Here is a 19777-nt window from a genome sequence, read left to right as displayed (position 1 = left end):
ACACAGATAAATTCAATAAACAACTGATTATTATCTCATATAAACATACAATAGTAAATGTACGCAAAGCATTTCATGTGTATGCAAAACATCTTTCAAAGTTTAAAAGCAATCTGGGACCTAACTAAAAGTGGAACTCTTATTATATAGATACCTGAATTCTGATCTTCCCAGATGAAAGTGGTCAAGCAAATATTAATACAAACATATGAGCATGCAATGCTTAACCACTTTCTTAGGTGATTATAATAAAAACTTTATTTCCTCTATTAACTTATATGCTAAGTGGCTTTTTGTAGGTTTCTTAAAAAGAAAAATCAATAAAATAAACAATCTTCATGCTCAAACTAGCAATGGTTCAAAGATACTGGACCAGTACCAGAAGAATTTTGCGTTCATCCTCAGTGGTCTCTGTCCTAACGTATGTCCGGTTAGCCTGGGGACTGACAGATGTCTCATATGAAGACACCATGGGAGAGCCAGATCGATCCAGTGACAGGTTAGTAATGCTGGCTGATCTGGAAATAAAAACAAAAAGTGAAAACACAATTGTAAATTCTTCATCAATCAATTACAGCAAAAATTCATTTTTAAATAAATGCTTACTTGGCAACATTAAGGGTACTTTTAAATGCAGTTATGATGGCTATGTATGATATTATCATTGGGAGAAGCTGACAGAAAAGTTATCTAAAAATTCTCTATACTGTATTTCCAACTTCTATGTTAGTTTAAAACTACTTCAGAATAAGTGTAAAGGAAAGGCACTATGGAAAGATTACAGGAGAGTAATGACAAATGTAGTTCATATATCAGTAATATTTCAAAGAAAACATATACAAATTCTTGTTAAAATGCTGAAAATTCATGTGCGGTTTTTTTGTTTGTTTTTGTTTTTTTAGCTGACAAATATAAAGAATCACAGACTAAATGCAAAAATAATCTTGCAGATCAGCGACAGCAAACTATGGCCTACAGACTAAATAGTTTTTGTTATAACTGATAAACTAAGAGCGTCTTTAGATGAACATCTATAATGTTCTGATAAAATACTAACTTTGAACCCCACTAAGCAAATGTTACCCCCCAAAATAATTCCTTTCTTCTTATTAAACCTGCGTTGTTATCCTCAATTATATTTTGAATTTGATCAATTAAAAAATGAGTGAAAATTTGTTTCCTCTCTTATATTCTGACATAATATCCTTAATTTTGTCTCTTGGCAAAGTTACCAGATAAATGATTTGTAAGTGGAATATTAACAGCATCAAGCAAGCTTCTATTTATTAAAAAATTATAGCTAGAAATTTAGTTAGCATCTACTTAGAAAAACTGAACCCAAATTTTAGCTTCTATGTAAAGGGTAAAAAGGCAGGAGCATCTACAGTAAGTTAGATACTATATGACTCATTTAATCTGCACAGGCACACTATGGAGTAGGTACTAGTAAATCCATTCTACATATAAAGAAATCAAGAATCAGAGATTAAGTAATTTAAGAGAACTCAGCTAATAACAAGGCTGCCATTCAAAACCAGGTGTTAACTGAAAAACTGCTCTCCCCAGGTCAAAGATAAACATCCTTTTAAAATAACTTAAGGGGTGGAACGCCTGGGTGGCTCAGTTGGTTAAGCTCCAACTTCTGCTCAGTTCATGATCTCAGGATCCATGGGTTTGAGCCCTGCATTGGGCTCTCTGCTGTGAGCATAGAGCCCGCTTCAGATCCTCTAATTCCTTCTCTCATTGCCCTTTCCCCACTCATGCTCGCTCTCTCTCTCCCTCTCTCAAAAATAAACATTAAAAAAAAAATTCTTTTTTAAGTTTTTTAAAACAGACTCTCCAGTAGCTTCCCATTTCACCCAGAGTAAATGACAAAGTCCTTACACTTAACTGTAAGAACACTGTAGTCCAGGTACACGGGACCTCTTGTTACCCTTTGCCAGGTGTGCTCCTTCTAGGAATTTGTCGTTTCCTGTTTTTGCGGTACATTCTTCTACATGGTGAACATTCCACATGGTTCATTCCCTCACATCCTTGAGTTTTTGCTCAAATGTCACCTTCTCAATGAAGTCTTCCCTGACCTCACTATTTAACATCTCAACCTCTACCCCTATGCTTTATTGCTTATTTGTGTTTTCAATTTTTGTGTTTGACTCTCTGCTGTATTCCACTATCTAGTTTATGGGTACTTAATGATACTTGTCGAAAGAACAAATTGAAAGTATGTTAAACCATAGTCATTCAGATGTCTAGTTCTCCAGGTTTATAACTACTTAGTCAACACTTAAGCTTGTAAAAAAGAAAGCATTTTCAGTGAAGAGGTGTGAACATTAGTAAGATCTAGTAAGGTGAAAACTGAGGAGGCAGTTTGCAGGTATAGAATGACTACAGGCAACTATTTCAAGGACTTTGGCTAAGAAGAAAGGAAATAATTGAGAATATAGGCCCTAGAGATGAACCATAAAGGAGAAATTTTTGTTTGTTTTTAACAGGTGATCTGAGTTTGTTTAAATGCTAACAGTAAGAAGTCAGCAAAATGACTATTAATGTACAAACATCAATAGGATAATTAATAAAAAATGAGCAGGGATGGGATCCAGAATACAAATGGAGAATTAGCTTGGTCAAGAGGTAGAAAAGAAAAAAAAAAAAAAAAAAAATGAGCTCTAAATGTAATCAAGTTGGTAAGTGGTGGTAAGAGTTAAGGAAGTGCCCATCTGTTACCTCCTCTCTTCCCTATGAAATAGAAAATAAGGCCATCTGCTAAGCTAGAAGAAAGAGGAGGCTGTGGGTTCCAAGATCTGAAGCCAGTGGAAAATACTAGAAAAGAGACACTGAAGAGAATGCAAGCCAGAGCTAACTAGCAAAAGGGAAAACAACAGTTTAATTCAGCTTTTAGAGCTAAGAAAGTATAACAATCAATCTCACCCATTTTCATCTGTTTGTTCTTCTCATTACTATGAAAAAAAGAAAAATTCAAACACAGAATATAAAGCTTTCATTTGGCAGCTTACCTATTTCGAGCAGGAGATTTCCCAGCATCTTCTTGAACAGATACAAGCCTTGTTGAAAGAGGAGTATTTGAGGAGTCTGGATGAATCAAACTATAAAGAAAGTAGAAAAATATGGAGATGCTTTTGTGTTTTGGGACAGTAACAAGCAAATCCAATTTCAATGGAGTGCTTTAACATTTAAAGGCTGATTGTGGGGCGCCTGGGTGGCTCAGTAGGTTGGGCGCCCAACTTCGGCTCCGCTCAGGTCATGATCTCGTGGTTCGTGCGTTGGAGCCCCTCATCAGGCTTTGTGCTGACAGCTCAGAGCCTGGAGCCTGCTTTGGATTCTGTCTTCCTCTCTCTCTGCCCCTCCCCTACTTTCGCTCTGTCTCCCTTTCTCTCAAAAATAAACATTAAAAAAAATTTTTTTTTAATAAAAGCTGATTGTTTTCCCCTGCAATGATGAAATTATGCATCAGTTTTATTTTATTTTAATTAAGGTAGAAACTATGTTTTTTTTACATTAAGTGCATCAAATGCCAAAAGACTGGTAGTTTAAGTATATAGTATGCCCTTAAAATAATACATTGCTTGGATGGGTACTCCCAGCACTCCTTCATCAATCATATACACAAAACTGAAGTGACCTTGGGGGGAAATCCTGAATTCAAGTATTTTATTCTCAGTCCCCATAACCCGCTGGAATAGCACTGCAGAATCGGAAAAACCTAGGTCCAAGTGCAGGCTCTCCATCTGACTAGCTGTATGAACTTGGGTCCATCACTCAATCTCTCTGAACCTCAGCTTCTACATCTGTCAAAAGGAGAAAGCAGTGCCTATCTCAGAGATGGGAAAACCAAAAAGAGAATGAACATCAATCAGCACAGAACTAAAATTATTCTACCTTTGACATTAATCCTACATCTCTCAAGAAGCTTTCAAAATCTGGTTTATTAGATGATACTTGCCAATTCTGGGCTCACACAATAGGGCCAGGTACAACTAAAAGGCATTACTAGCTAATATAAGCAAGAACTAAGAATTCCTACATTTTTTATTGTTCTATTAAATGTAGAATCAATCTTTAAAATTTATAAAATACATGTAATGTATAAAGAATCATGATGCCATAAATAATAATGCACCATTAGCACTGACTCCAAGATGCTTATATTCCCCTACCCAATCCCGTTCCCCTCTGGGCTCTGACTGAAACTATGGTTGTAAATTTTGTATATAGCATTTTGTTCCTTTTCTTTAAGTTTACCACGTTTGTATATCTAGACAGTGTGGTTTTGTATATTCTTGAACCTCATAAATAATCACTGTTATATATGGGCCTTTCTTTTGTGCTCCACATTATGTCCCTAAGATTCATACACATAGAATGTAGCTATAACATAGTAATTCTTGACTTCTGTTTAACTTCATTAGTTATGTATTAATTCCTCATACCTTTAAGGGGTGATTGACAAAATAACTTGTAAGAAAGAAGTTAATTAAAACTCTAAGCTATTTGACATGGCCAGATTTACTGTTACGCATAAGAATATAACTTAGCTAACAAAAAACAATCAGAAACTGATGAATTTATGATTCTAATTCAAACAATTCCAGGTAACTTCTAAAAGTTAAAAACATCCTTCACTAGCAGACGATGTAGCATATTTAGACCTATGGAAAAACATGAAATGTTCCTTAGGAAGGCAATATAATTACATTTACACATATTATAAAAACAAACCTTAAGAGCATTCTCTTTCTCTAAGAAAGCTACATTAGAAATTAATCTCAGGGCGCGTCTGGGTGGTTCAGTTGGTTAAGCACCTGACTTCTGATCTGAGCTCAGGTCATGATCTCAAGATTTATGACAACACGGAGCCTGCTTGGGATTCTCTCTCTCTCCCTCTCCCCGGCTCGTGCTCTCTCCCCCTCTCCCTCTCTCAAAATAAATAAACTTAAAAACAAAAAGAAATCATTAATCCCAATAACTTCTGTTGCCTATTCAAGAAATATTATCAAGATCATATATACACCTTACACTGTTCTCGGTGCCAGTGGGTAGAACAGTGAGCAAGAATGATACAAAGTCTCTCCTCTTGCAGAGCTTACATCCTAATTAGTCAATATAATCACGATAAACATTCTGTGATCCTTTTGAAGAAAGCCAAAGAAAAAGGTGGGGAATTTGTAGGAAATAATAAAAGAAGATATATATTAACTGAAGGCTCTCATGGGTCACAAGACTATCTGTAGCTCTCAAATATAAATAAAACTGTAGTTAAGTGATAGTACCTTTGCCAAGCAAAATCATCCTCCAAAAATATGTTGCGGCTGGCTTTTCTACTTCCAACAGGTGTTCGAGGTTCATTTGGATCAAGTACAGACACAGAGGAAGCAGAATCTGAAAGAGCATTCAAGTCTTCCCCAATGGAATTACTGTCTGTGGAATGAGCATAACTTAAGGCTATTTTCCTACAGTATGTGCAAGCTCGGAGGTCCCCTAAGAGGGAAAACAAAAAAAGAAAATTAACTCAAAAGATAACAATAACAATTTAACACAACACATTAAGTTCTTGGGTTAACAGTTACTCGAGTAACAGGAAAACGTCTTCAAGTAAAGACCACCAAAAAAGAGGTTTTAAAAATGCAAAATAATTTTGTTGGCTCATTTATATATTTTAAAAACCATCATTATGATAAATTCACCCACGCATCCAAATTACCTCAAATATTTATTAATGAGTTAAGAAAATAGCACTCTGATACTAGAAAACTCTATTTTTAAAAGAGTATTTTTCGGGGCACCTGGGTGGCTCAGTCGGTTAAGCGTCCGACTTTGGCCCAGGTCATGATCTCGCAGTTCGTGAGTTTGAGCCCCACGTCAGGCTCTGTGCTGACAGCTCGAAGCCTGGAGCCTGCTTTAGATTCTGTGTCTCCCTCTCTCTCTGCCCCTCCCCAGCTCATGCTCGCACTCTGTCTCTGTCAAAAACAAATAAACTTAAAAAAAAAAAGGGTATTTTTCAAAAAAAAAAAATGTATTTTTCAAGATTCTAAAAGTGAAACAAGGGGCAGTAGGCTCAAGGAAAAAAAAATTCAAATAGAGTAAATAACCAATACAAATGAAAACAACATATTTTTCCTCGGCAAGAAAAGAGGAAAAGAGGAAAGCATTACGGAGGTCTCCATTGTGAAGTCCTAAGAGGGGCCTCCACAAGGGGGCACCATTGTAAAAACAAACAGAAAATGGGCTTACACACAGTATGAAGCACATAGGTGAAACTATTACAGAAATTCTTATAATGAACGTTAGTATGGAAATGAAATATTCTTCAGAGAACAAACAAGGTAATTTAATACTCTCGTACATTGTAAATTTTTTTAGAACACAGCCCCACCCAAATATGTTTTCATTTCTACCCTGATTTTCTGTAACCACTATTCATGTGATTGATTTTGTAACAGTTTAGTGTACTAAAAAAAAAAAAAGTCAGATAACTAAACTTCACAAATAACATGTTATTTAACAATTCTACCTTAATTTTTTTTACCATTAGCATTAGAAAACTGAAGTGACATGGAACAGAAGATTTCTTAAAAGCACCTGTACTCTGTTTTTACCATAATTACTACCAAGTATAGTAAATGGTGTTTTATGAGGCACCTGGATGGTTCAGTCAGTCAAGCGGCTGACTTCAGCTCAGGTCATGATCTCATGGTTTGTGAGTTCAAGACACGCATCAGGCTCTGTGCTGTCAGCTCAGGGCCTGGAACCTGCTTCAGATTTTGTACCACCCTCTCTCTCTGTCCCTCCCCCACTCATGCTCTCTCCCTGCCTCAAAAATAAATAAACATTAATAAATGGTGTTTTAGGTTTTTTTCATTTTAACACTACAACTATGTAGTGCTCAGTTTTTGTTAAGTTATGCATATATTTTAAGCAAAATTAAATACCACTTGTTGCATTAAAACTAAAGAAAAATATATCCACTGCAAACAGGACTACAAAAAGTGACCTCCAGTCTGGGATAAATGACAGTGTTAGGACATACCACCATCAGCTGACCAAAGTAGAATTGCAGTAAGGAAGTGAAATCACATCCTGCAGAAAGGCCTTTAAGTTCCCACAACAAAGGCTTGGTTTGTTTCTTACTCTAAGGAGAGCTCCCTTAACCAGTCAGCGATCAGAATAAAAATGACCAGACCAACACAGTTCAGCCAAGCCTGAACTTGAAAGTTTTCATTTCATGAAGAATCTTCATCAGCAAGTGCCTGCTGAACACATGCCTGTGTTATGTGATGGGATACAAAGATCGATGAGACAGCTCTCCCACCAAAGAACTGTCGGCTGCGGTGAAAGGCACATCTAATGAAGAAGTTACATGACAGATACAGAGATATTACTGCTACTACACCAATAACTGTTCGATATTCATTCATCCCTTCCCATGTGCCATACATTATTCCGGGTACTTTTACGTTTATTCACAACTACAACATACAATTGCATCCAGCATGTCTTATCCCATTCGCAATGGGTTGGTTAATTTTATGTGTCAACTTTATGTTTGGTCAAATAGTAGTCTAGTTGTTGCTGCGAAGGGTTTTTATAGATATGATTAACGTACACAATCTGTTGACATTAAGATTACCCTCCATAAAGTGGGTGGGCCTCCTATCTTAAAAGATTTTTGTCAATTTAGCAGGTATAATGAGATAGACTGGTTGCTCCTAACTGCACTAGACAAAGTGGGAGAAAGAAAAGGATGACCTCAGGAAGTCAAATTCCCAGGTCAAGAACTGTACAAATTACCTAGAAGTTCCTATGTCTTCCCTGAAAGAAACCACTATCTCCTATAGCAAAAGAGCTGAAAATCAAACTAAGAGTTTCATCCTGCAAGTGGCTAAATTACAACGCACACTGAATTATTAATCTTGTAGTATGACTGCTACTAAAATAAGGGCACTGATTAGGAAGGAATGGAATCCTGAAAAGTAGAATGGGGATATATGAAAAGATCCTGATGAAGCGGGGGACACTAAACCCCCAAATTCTGCTGAGTCTTCTTTGCCTTTCTTAGCCTTCGCACCCTGTCAGAGATTAACCCTGCTTTGCCTGAGAAATCCAAAATGGCCTGAGTTTGCTACCTTACCAAATACTGCTTATTCTCCTCAGGACCCACTCCCACTACCCTCTTTGCTTCTAGAGTTATAACATGACTCAAGTCCCCACAAGCCCCGAAAGGTAAGGTATAGTGTGACCCATGAGAAGGTGCACTACACTCCAAAAGAACTACATGATTTTTCAAACTTACAGGGACAGAAACTCAGGGAATACGTGTGGAAGCACACATCAAAGATATAGAATAGTGGAAAGAACATAAAGTAGGACCAAGCTGATTTTTGATATGAGCCCACTAAGCAAAGATTCTGGATGGAATATCATAGCTTGAGGGGTAAAAAAAGGGCTCTAAGAGTCTGGTTGGTTGGTTGGTTGGTTGGTTGCCTGGCTGAAACATGGACCAAAAGCAGCCTATACTAAAAGAAGCTGAAAGGCCAGAACTGCCCTGGTATACAATGAAGGAAGGGATGCAAAGAAATAGGAAGATTATAATGTCAAGAGAGGATTATGATGTCAAGAGTGAGCAAGACCTGCTCACTCACCCAGGAGGATCTGGAGCCTATGCCTTTCATGACCATGAGAAATAAATTTGTGAGGGGAGCCCCAGCATCCCTGTAGAGCTCTGTGGTCACTGTTCTCTGTAGGTCAGAAATTACAGTGGGAAAACTGCCGCCACTGAATTGGAAAACCTAAATGCAACGGAGACCATTAGATCCCAGGGTGGCGGGGGCCAAGTGATGGCACTTCATCGCCAATGACAAGGTGGACATGCATACCACAATAGACAGTAGAGTCAAAGCAGCAATCAGAATAGTCTGACTTATAGTGACCTGTGGCATTGATCATGGTGTTCCTAGAAGCGAATTCAATGGGCAGTCCACTAAATTCTTACTTGATTTGTAGAAGAACTCTAGATCAAGTGGACAGTAGTCTAACTTAAATCAAAAACAGTCATGGCCCCTCAATTCTCAGACTTGAGCCATTTATAGACCTAGAATTCCATGAATGAAGCAGGAAGGCTGGGTCCCCTTGAGGAAGAACTCCGCTACACTGCCAAAAATGTATACAGCCTTCCCCAAAGGGACCTACAGCCTTTTATCAGGGTGACTGTGCATTGAGAAAAAGGTTAACAGTCAAACTTTGGGGAAGTTACTGGACTTTGGCTCTTAAGTGACACTAATTCCAAGGGACCCAACATTTTACTGTAGTCTGCCAGTCAGAGTAGGAGCTTACAGAGGTCAGATGATCAACAGCATTTTAGCTGAGATCCATCTTCTAGTGGGTTCAGTGGTTATTCTGTCATTATTCCTCAGTTCTCAAATATATAGTTGGAATAAACATACTCAGCAAATGGCAGAATCTCTACATTAGTTCCCTGACCTGTGGAGTGAGAACCATTATGGTAGTTCTGGCCTCCAGAACTGTGAGAAAGTAAATTTCTGTTGTTGTAAGCTACTCAGTTTGTGGTATTTTGTTATGGCAGCCCTGGGAAACTGACACACCAACCATATTAACAAGACTGGATTTTATCCTAAGGGTAATGGTCGCTCTGAAAGGGTTTCAGGCAGGGGAATATCCTGACATGATCAAATTAGCATTTAACAAAGAATAATGACCAGAATGTGGAAAAGGAATTAGACAAAGCAAAAAACTAAAGGTAAAAAAAAATCTTTTAAAGGCTATAGCCATAATCCTGATGAGAGACAACTGAACTCTGAAATCTGTAGCAGTTTAGTGATGGGAAAAAAAATGAGTAAAGCTAAGAGGAAGATCTGCGTGGTAACAAAAATAATTTGAGACGCCGAGAGGGTTTCTCTTTTTGGAAACTTCTGTCCACCTTGCACTCCCAAATCACTATATAAATCCACACATCATTATTTTTTTCTGCTTCAACATATAATTTTAAATCTCCATATTGCTACAACTCATGAAAGAACATGAGTAAGATGCAATTTTCTAAAGCACAGTATCATACAACTCAAGGAAGATCTGCACTTTGTAAAATGAAAACTCTCGTGGTAATATACATTAGTAATGTCCCCTAACCATCTTGTCTAACAAATATTAACACTCCTATGGTCTTTGCTAGCACCTATGGCACACTATCTTTTACCCTAGTTATTTATGAACATGTCCACCTACTTTATTATTTGACTGTAAAGTCCTTTAAAACAAAGCTGTATCTCCCTCACTTGTGTCCCCCATGTCTCACACATGAAGCTCCAAAATAAAAACTGGCTTCACATTGGTCCTGTATTATAACGACTTACAGTTAGGATCTTTAAAAACTGTAAAACTTTCAATGAAATGCATTTACCCGTATAGCCCATAAATTTTCCAGGGATTTCTTGATTACAGCAACGACTGCAAAAAATCTGCCCACACAAGCGGCAATGGTGTCTGCGCCTAAAGGTTGTAAATTTCTCACTACAGTCGTAGCACTCTTTACATTGGCTGTCTGGCATCCAGTATTGCTTCAGGTCGCTATCCTATAACAATAAAAATATGCGAAATCGGAAATATGAAAAGATGCAATGACAAATATAGTGCTAATCAATACCCTACGAGGTTTCTTTTGCAGAAACTGACAAACCATTTCAAGAATTCATGTGGGAATGGAAATGGCCAAAATGACCAAGGCAATCTGAAACAAAAACAAAGTTGAAGGACTTACATTACCAGCCATCAAAATTTATTCTGAAACTATGGTAATTTTAGACAGAAAATCAGTTCAAGGATAGAAAAAAACGGGAGCTATACAACAGAAAAGAGAGCCCTGGTACACCCGCACACATGTTATGTGGACTCGTGACAAGATTTATAATGCCATCAGTGAAGAATGGTCTTTCAAAACCAAAATTGGTGCTGGGTCCATCTAGACATCCATGAGAAAAAAATAAAGCTTGACCCCAAAACTTCACATGAATAATGAAGTTTCTTGAAGAAACTATGGAAGACTATTCGCTGATGGTGGGCTAAATAAATACCTCTTAAACAGAAAAGCACTAACTTAAAACAAAAAGCACTAACCATAAAGGAGAAAAAAATTTATAAAATTAAGAATTTACACGTAAAAATACATATTCATAGCTGAAGGAAGTACTAACTGGACATTCTTTCAGGAGGCATTATGCCAGTTTTAGTGAGTATGGCATGAGGCCCATAGAAATATTTGATAAACGATCTTCTCAAGTACCTGGCTTTTCCCCTCCATGATTTCCTTGAGGCGTTTTAATACTGTGCTGAGGCTTCGAAGCTGAACAGCTGTACGAGGGTCATGACCTCCAAAGGCAGGCTCTGCTTTCCTTCTTGTGTCTGAGTCAGATTTACCAAAAAAAAAAAAAAAAAAAAAAGCAACCTTGTTATTAGTCCTTACTGTCTATGCAAAAACAAGGCATATATGAAGATATATATGTGATGTATAGTGCCTTTTACTGTTAACATAAATTTATGTTCTCCCAGCCAGTGATATGGATTGAGAGTTAAAACTAATCTTTATAGGGGGTGCCTAGGTGGCTCAGTCGGTTAAGCATCCAACTTCGGCTCAGGTCATGATCTCACGGTACATGAGTTCAAGCCCCATGTCGGGCTCTGTGCTGACAGCTCAGAGCCTGGAGCCAGCTTTTGATTCTGTGTCTCCCTCTCCCTCTGCCCCTTCCCCGCTCGTGCTCTGTCTCCCTCTCTCTCAAAAATAAACAAACATTAAAAAAAAAAACAAAAAAAACTAGTCTTTATAAAGGTAAGAGGCTGTTGGAAGTATTTCTTACTACCATGTAAAACATTGCTTCACAGGCAAGTAAGGGCTACCTAATACAAGCACTGTCTAATAAGACCACTGAGAGTTTTGAGGCCTCTGCCAGATGTACTGCTTAAATGGCCCCAAAATCCATTAATGATTTATTGGGCTCTTTGGTCCCAAGCCATAATCAATACCGGCTAGAAATTTAGCAGAAGAAAAGGCAATCTCTGTGAGTTAACCTAGCTTAGCCTCTATAGTCAAACAGTAAGCAACAGTCCAGTTCAGTCTACACACAAACCACCTAAGCCTCATTGAGCAGATGATCAGAAAGTTTAATAACCCAGCCCCCAAAGACTCTGACAGAGTTCAGAACATCCAGGGTGGTAACTTACCCACAAAAGTCCCTCTATCAAGTCTAAACAGATAAAAATGCCAAAGAATTGCTAGAACTCCAATCCTACCCTTTCCTGCCACCTCCTTAACCCTGCATCTCCAACTGGAAGGGATCACTTACACTTTAAATAGCAATACTTATGCCAGTCCTATCAACAGTAAAACAAACCCAAATTCAGTTTTGTAGCCAAAACGGGTGTGCCCACCAAAGCTGTCATGTTATTTCATTTTGCAGCCAGATTACCACTGAAGCTACCACCTATTCCTGGCTCTGGCAGTTACAAAACCTAAGTCAAGCGAAGGTGGCTTGACAAAAAGGCTGACATCTCTGTTAGCTTAAACTCATTAACCTAATAACCTATGGCAGATCAGGATGGAAAATACACCACCTTAAATCTTCTCAAACTCACTTATTTGCTAGTTGCCTTAGCTGTTCTTTGTCTGGGCTGGATGGGACAGAAAGGATTACCAAGAAATGAGAGGTTGGCCTCTAAACTGACAAAGAACTCCAAAGACAACTGAATCACAGAAGTGATTATTGAAACTGTACCTGTTAGAAAACTTAAAAACTTTACCTTTCTATAAATAGTATTACCCTAATTTCAGCAGATAACTCAGATGTGTTGTTACTAGAATAAAAGGCACAAGTATTAGAATGACCAAAATTTTGAATATCACAATATAATAAAAAGCAACTCTCCGTAATTTGAGTTGAAAAAAGAGGCAGACGAAGCTGTTAGAATTCCAATAGCTGTGCTCCCATGCAGGGACAACAAATAATCATGAAGCCCCTTCTAGCTGCTTAGAGGTATAAGAGAGTACTAATAGCATCATTCACTGGAGAAGGAAGAGCGGCACTGTTCCTGGAACCAACAGAATCACAGGTATCTGATGGAGGTGACAGAGATCTGAGAGGAAATCTGGTCTAGCACTCTGCCCTAAATAACCTTAGTTGTTTCTCCTGTAAAATGGATACTGCATAATTAAATGACTTTCCTAAAGTCACATAGCAAGTAAATTGTGGAATTGCAGCCTTTTGTTAGAAAAAGGAACTTGAGGGCACCTGGGTGGCTCAGTTGGTGAAGTGTCCAACTTCAAATCAGGGCATGATCTCACAGTTCGTGAGTCCAAGCCCCACATGGGGCTCTCTGCTATCAGTGCAGATCCCGCTTCAGATCGTCTGGCCCCCACTCTCTCTGCCCCTCCCCGCTCATGTTCGTTTTCTCCCTCTCTCTCTCTCTCTCAAAAATAAGCAAACATTTTAAAAAAAGAGCGAAAGAAAGAAAAATGAACTTGATCGGTCAGTCTCAGGCTTCTGAAGCTTAAATGCTTCTAGCAGCTAAGGCAGAATCAAAGAATCAAACGGAGTTGAAAGAAAGTAAGGAGTAGTGGGGATTGCAGCAAACTAGACATTACAAGCTCCACCCTGTGATATTTAAATTCAAGTTCATCAAAACACCACGACAAGGTGTGGTAGGCTGTCAGTTTGTAACCCCTAAGAGATTAGATTCTAGCCCAACTCCTCAATTTGACAAATAAAGAAATTCTATGCTTAATTCAGCATAGGATTTAGTCAGACCCCTCCACAAAAACAGTAGTGTTGCCAGAGGTCAGGTTCAAAAGCAAAGGAGCTTACTGAGCTTAAAGGTTAAAGTCAGGATGGCCTCCTTTCTCTCTCCCCCACTTCCCACCTTCTGATTCTTCCTTCCAAATGGCTGATGTAACCCAGGCAGAGGCTCACTGCTCTGGGAAACCTGCAGTGGTGATGCAGCCCGCCCCACTCCCAGTCCTTAGGAGGTCGTAAACTGAGTCTGAACTAGCTAGAAGAGCTCTCTCGCCAACCACCATTACCTGTGCCTGCCCACTTTTCACTGGAGGATCTCACGGGGAAGACTGGCCAGACAAGACAAGATCTGGTGTTCAGGGACACTTGACTTCCAATGCTGCCCCCTCTATTATGTCACCTCTCACTGCCTTTCTTTTGCCCCCTTGAGCTGGGCAAGCCACTGGGCTGAGTTTAATAATCTAACAGAAACTGACTAACATAGAACTCTAACATAGAATCTAACATAGAACTGACTTTGTCTAGTCTCTCATTCAGACACTGATCCCCAGCCTATACTCATCAGAAAAGCATGAAAATGAAGGAGATGACTACAGTAGACCAGGACAGAGAACAAACAGGCAAGAGCTCAGCTTATCCAGCCACAATGACAGTCCGCATCCCAACAAGGACAGAAGGACAAGAGCAAGGGGCAGCCCACTAACGGAGTTGAGAGTTCTGCAGCCAGAGGCATGCACACCACATTACACTAGCCATCCCAAGAACAGATGCAGAATTAATTCACAAAGTTGAAACTAACCTGTATTCTCCTGGGGATGTTGCAAACTGTTCTCTTCTGAAACCCAAGCAAGTAAGTAATCAAAAAAACAGTCAAGATATCTGTGCTTGGCCTAAGTTAAAATTTAACAAAATGCTTAAGAATTTTTTTTTTAGGTATCAACAAATTCTTTCACTATCTAGGTAACAGTTTCATGAATTCTGAAGAGCACCTGACTATTCCAAACAGCAGAAAAGTTAAGTCACTAAATAACCTGGGAAACACAATGTCTGGAAAAATCTAACACACAGAAATGAATGAAATAAGAACACTGTCTCACCTAATACTGCTGAAGATCGCCGCTGGAGTTCCTCATTAAGCTGTTTTTTATAAGGTGTAGGTGACCTCACAGACTGTGTTCTTGAAGGGAGCTGAGGGCTGGTCCAACTTCCACTTAGAGATGGCTGCTCTCCCTGGCCCCCTTCCACTCTCTCTGTAGCAAAGGAAAGCTTGGCATTATTTGCAAAACTAAGACTCAGAGTTCAGCAAAGAGAAGGAATAGATAAAACTGTTCTGAAGATAATGTATATATGTAATATATGCATAACTAAAAATTAGCTTAAAAAAAAGATATTCAAGAAAGTGGCAAAATTATGGGCCAATATTTCTTCCTTGGCATGTGATCTTCAGTTTGTTTCACTTTTTCATTAGAAATACCTTGAGCACATTAAAGGAAATAGAATGTAAGCTTCACACAAAGGCAAAAATTTTTTTTATCTGCTTTGTTTATGGGATAGATCCCATGCACTATTAAAACAGTGCAATAGTGGATAATAGGTACTCAATAAACATTTGCTGAATAAACAAAAAGATTATTGTCTTATGATGACTAAATATAATGTGTAATCCCACATGAGATCCTGGAACAGAAAAAGGACTTTAGGTAGAAACTGAAGAATGAATACAACACATACTTTAGTTTATAATACTGTGTCAATAATGGTTCATTAATTGTAATAAGTGCACTATACTAACGTGAGATGTTAATAACAGGGAAAACTGGGTGTGGGGGTATATGAGAATCCGGTACCATCTTCCCAATTTTTCTGTAAATCTAAAAGCAAACAATAAAATTTTTCTAAAAAGTCATTACCTTAAAAATGGACTAACAGGAGGAGATTTCATAGAACTTTAAATTGACTACTAATAAAAGTCAGTTAATACTGGAGCACCTGGGTTGGCTCAGTCAGTTCCAACTCTTGGTTTTGGCTCAGGTCATGATCTCACGAGTTCATGGGATCAAGCCCCCTGTCAGGCTCTGTGCTGACAGTGCTGAGCCTGCTGGGATTCTCGTTCTCCTTCTCTCCTCTGCCCCTCCCCTGCTCTCTGAATGAATGAATAAATAAACAAACTTAAAAAAAAAAAGTCTGTTGATACTATTAAAATTTCTTCTGAACTAATTAAACTATTAACCCTCAAGTTCCTTACAAGAGGGATTACTTTCTAATGCATTTCAAATAATACAGCCAAATATAAAGCAGAGATAATAGGCCATATTTTTTTAAATTTTTTTTAAATGTTTATTTACTTATTTTGAGTGACAGAGAGAGAAAGAAAACACCAGCAGAGAAAGCAAGAATCCCAAGCAGACTCCATGCTGTCAGTGCGGAGCCCAACACAGGGCTCCAACTCAGGAACCGTGAGATCATGACTTAGGCTAAAGTCAAGAGTCAGATGTTTAACTGAATGAGCCACCCAAGGCGCCCCTATTTTTTAAAATTTTTCTTCCAGGTAAAAAATACCTTACTTCAAAAGAGCTCACTTAAAAAGTACTTTTTCCCTTCTAGTTATGGAATGAACAAGTCATGGATATAAAAGATACAGCATAGGGAATATAGTCAATGGTACTGCAGTAAAGCTGTATGGTGACAGATGACAGCTACACTTGGGGGAGTGGGGCATAATGTATAGACTTGTCAAAATCACTATGTTGTACACCTGAGACTAATGTAACATTAGGCATCAGCTATACTTTAATTAAAGAAATAAAAATAAGCAAGATCCCAATTAAGGAACATTTTGTAAAATATTTGGTGTGTTCTCTACAAAAATGTCCATCTCACAAGACAGAGAATAGGAGACAAAAGATAGATGAAAACTATATGCAGTATGTAATCCCGGACCTGATCCTGGAATGGAAGTTTTGAGAGCAATGCATTTGTTTGGAATAGACTGTTGATTAAATAAAAGTCCTGCATGATGTTAAATTTCCTTATATAAATAGGTAAAAAGTATCTTTTCACTTGATATTATTACACTTACATCTTAATCTAACAGGTTTAAGTCAAAAAGCCTGCTGACAGTTTCAATTTTGGAAAAATAGGAATCTTTCCTCCCAGGTGCTGAGTCTTCTAGTTTTATGGCTTTAATTAAAATCTTTTGGCTATTTACCCCCATAAAAACAAAGTCCATTCTGTGAACTTAAGAAAGTTGAAACATATTAAGAAAGGAAAAAAAAAATGCTACCTTCAAAGAGGGATCTCCTTTTAACATTATTTTTCAATTCAGATCTTCAGTTACCAATAACTAGTAAGATTACAGGGAAAATTCTAGCTTTCTTCTCTTGAGCAGCAAACCCCAGTGACCGATTATTAAAGCTATCTCCTTGTTGATATTTCACATTCTTGCAAAGACACAGCATGAAAGCTGAGCTGAACAAGAGAATTTTAGAAAATCAAAATTACAGGTTCTCTGATCCATAAGAACAAGTCTTACCTTTGTTAAATCGAAAGAGATTTACAAAAGAACTATATGCTGATTTAAAAGGAGGTTCGTCCTGGTCAGGAGTCAAAGGTTTAAAGTGTGTGAGATGAGAAGGACTAGTAGGAGATCGAGGCAAATCATTAGCAGAGTCCAATGTTGGGGAAGTCTTATCATCTGTGGCCATTTCATGAGTCTAAAAAACAAAAGATAGGAGTTCCTAAGGAAGACCAAAATTTGATTCCAAACAGCATACCTAAATATCTGGAAATCTGACTCTGAAAACTCTGATCTCCGAAACCAAAGAATAAATAAATCTAGTTTAGTATATATTGCAAATTAAGGCTTAAAAACACTGCAGTCTAGATCATAAGGAAGGGTGTCAGACAACTGAAACTACGATTAGACAGCCAATCTAATTTTCAACATTGCTATTTAATCTACAGAAAATATAAAAATTATTAGTAATTTGGAGGTAAGGTACAAATGTAAGTAGGAAAAAAGAAATAAAAAGCATTTTCACATAATTTATATCTTTTCCATTTTAACATTTTTTTGGAAAAAGAGATAACTCAACAGCTGTTTAAAGTTATAAGGAAAACTGGTTTTATACAACCATATTAATTCCTCAAAAAATTTTTAATTTATTTCAATTTTTCTTTTAAAAATATAAAACATAAATATTTCCAAGAAAAGAAAATGAAACAGTCATCCCTTAATGACACTTCTGTACAACCTCAAAGATTTCTTCAAACTGTGCCTCATCTCCTCAAGAACTATTCAAATCAACAAGCTGTTCCTGTCATCTCTCCTCCTAGGCACGTGAATCTGGTTTTTCTCCTTTTAAGCATAACCTCATATAGACATTAAAATGAAGATCTTAAAGAGCTTTTTTTTTTAAATAACCAAAAATGATAGTTCAACCAAAGTAGTAAAGGTAAGCACATCACCAGATGGAGGGTAGAGAAAAACACTGATGTCTCTTTTCTGCCATATTAACACTTCAAATTAATGACAACCATGAACTACGCATAACTGTAGTCATTAAAGTACTACAGATGACTTTTGATTTTTGTCATCTACCTTATATCTTACAAAGGACATCACACTCCCACAAAACGCTTTTCAGTTTCAAAATCATATCTACCACCTTGTTTTAATTTTACAAAAATCCTGGAAAGCGCACAGAGCTGGCCTTACTACACTTTGCCTTTGAGACAACCAGTGCACACTGAACCTAAAGTGACTTTCTTGAGGGTCACACAACTAGTCAGTCAGTGGTAGAACTGTAATTACACCCCAAGTTTTATCCCAGAATTCCTCTTTAGATCGAAGTTATTATTGTAGCTCTTCACAGACTTCAATTCCAGCCTATCTAAATTCCTGATTAATAATTTAATTGATTAAAGCAGAAATGAAACCATGGACTTGAACATGATTTGGCAATAAATGTTTATTGGTATGGGGGGGGAGTAGAGGAGGAAGAAAAAGAGGAAGGAGTGTTGAGGAAAAGGAGGAAGGAGAGAGATGGAGAAGAGAGAGGAAGGAGGGAGAAAGGAGGAGAGGGTGGGAGGGAGTGAGGGAGATGGAGGGAGACAGAAAGGGTCTCTAATACCACCTTCTATTGGGGAGAATAGTCAACAATTCTAAATCATCATGACAATCCATATTCCAGCATAAAAGATTCTGAAGCAAGCTGCTAAACGAATTCGTGTCAACTCAAAATGGGGGGGGGGGGGAAGGGGGAAAAAGGGGAAGAAAAAAGAGTACTAAAGACAAAGGATTGTGTGATTGCAACAACCACCCTCAGGCTTGGAAAAACAGTCCACATTCTACTGTGACATAAGTAGCATCTGAAGCAGAGTTAGCAATCTGCATGAAGAATCTCAGCGTTACTACTGAGGGTCACCCATATACAAAACTATTAATAAGCTTTGGAGATGTGAGCATAAAAATTACCATGAAAACGCTCAGCAAGTGCAGTCTCTGAAACATAAACACAATCACATAGCTAATCTTAACAATTTCATAATGACACCAGGATCTTGAAAAAACTGCCTTACAACTCTTATTCTCTGGCAGCTTAATTACTGTCTGGGATATAAACTAGGCCTCCTTGCTGACAGGCAATTAGAAATATTAACCTGGCCTTCCAAATGCCAGTACTTTGCCTCTTATTTCAAGGCTACCCCACCACACACTATCTCAGTGATGAAGCCAATGTGAAGGCTAATCAGGTATTACATGTAGAACACAGGCCAGATCCACTAGCCAATTTCAAAATATAGTGGATGAAAAAATCCAAGTATCAGCTGAATAATTTCTAAATACAGTTTTTAAAAATAGTCAAGACATATCTAATAATGCAGGCCAGCTGAATACTAGAATTGTCAGTTTCCATCAACAAAGATTTTGTTGTTCAATTTTTGACCAACATGCCAACAGAAAC

The 19777-nt window shown here is 37.9% G+C and overlaps 1 protein-coding gene across 6 annotated transcripts in view; it reads right to left on the bottom strand.

Moving 5' to 3' along the window:
* The window catches only part of PIKFYVE (phosphoinositide kinase, FYVE-type zinc finger containing), an 81890-nt gene that overhangs the window by 60854 nt on the left and 1259 nt on the right, over window positions 1-19777 (bottom strand). For 5 of the 6 annotated variants that reach the window (XM_030324196.1, XM_030324195.1, XM_030324199.1 and 2 more), the window contains exons 2-9: window positions 17344-17524; window positions 14909-15061; window positions 14611-14646; window positions 11312-11430; window positions 10433-10604; window positions 5289-5496; window positions 3015-3104; window positions 380-518 (exon numbers count right to left, since the gene is read on the bottom strand). In XM_030324196.1, the coding sequence (XP_030180056.1) occupies window positions 380-518; window positions 3015-3104; window positions 5289-5496; window positions 10433-10604; window positions 11312-11430; window positions 14611-14646; window positions 14909-15061; window positions 17344-17515 (1089 nt within the window). In that variant the 5' untranslated portion in view covers window positions 17516-17524. The remainder of the gene's footprint in view (window positions 1-379; window positions 519-3014; window positions 3105-5288; window positions 5497-10432; window positions 10605-11311; window positions 11431-14610; window positions 14647-14908; window positions 15062-17343; window positions 17525-19777) is intronic. The other variant, XM_030324200.1, reaches the window with a different exon arrangement.

The sequence above is a fragment of the Lynx canadensis genome, chromosome C1 (genome assembly GCF_007474595.2).
Source record: "Lynx canadensis isolate LIC74 chromosome C1, mLynCan4.pri.v2, whole genome shotgun sequence".
Lineage (NCBI taxonomy): Eukaryota > Metazoa > Chordata > Mammalia > Carnivora > Felidae > Lynx > Lynx canadensis.
The sequence above is the reverse complement of the archived record's forward strand: the minus strand, read 5'-3'. Positions and strand labels throughout refer to the sequence as shown.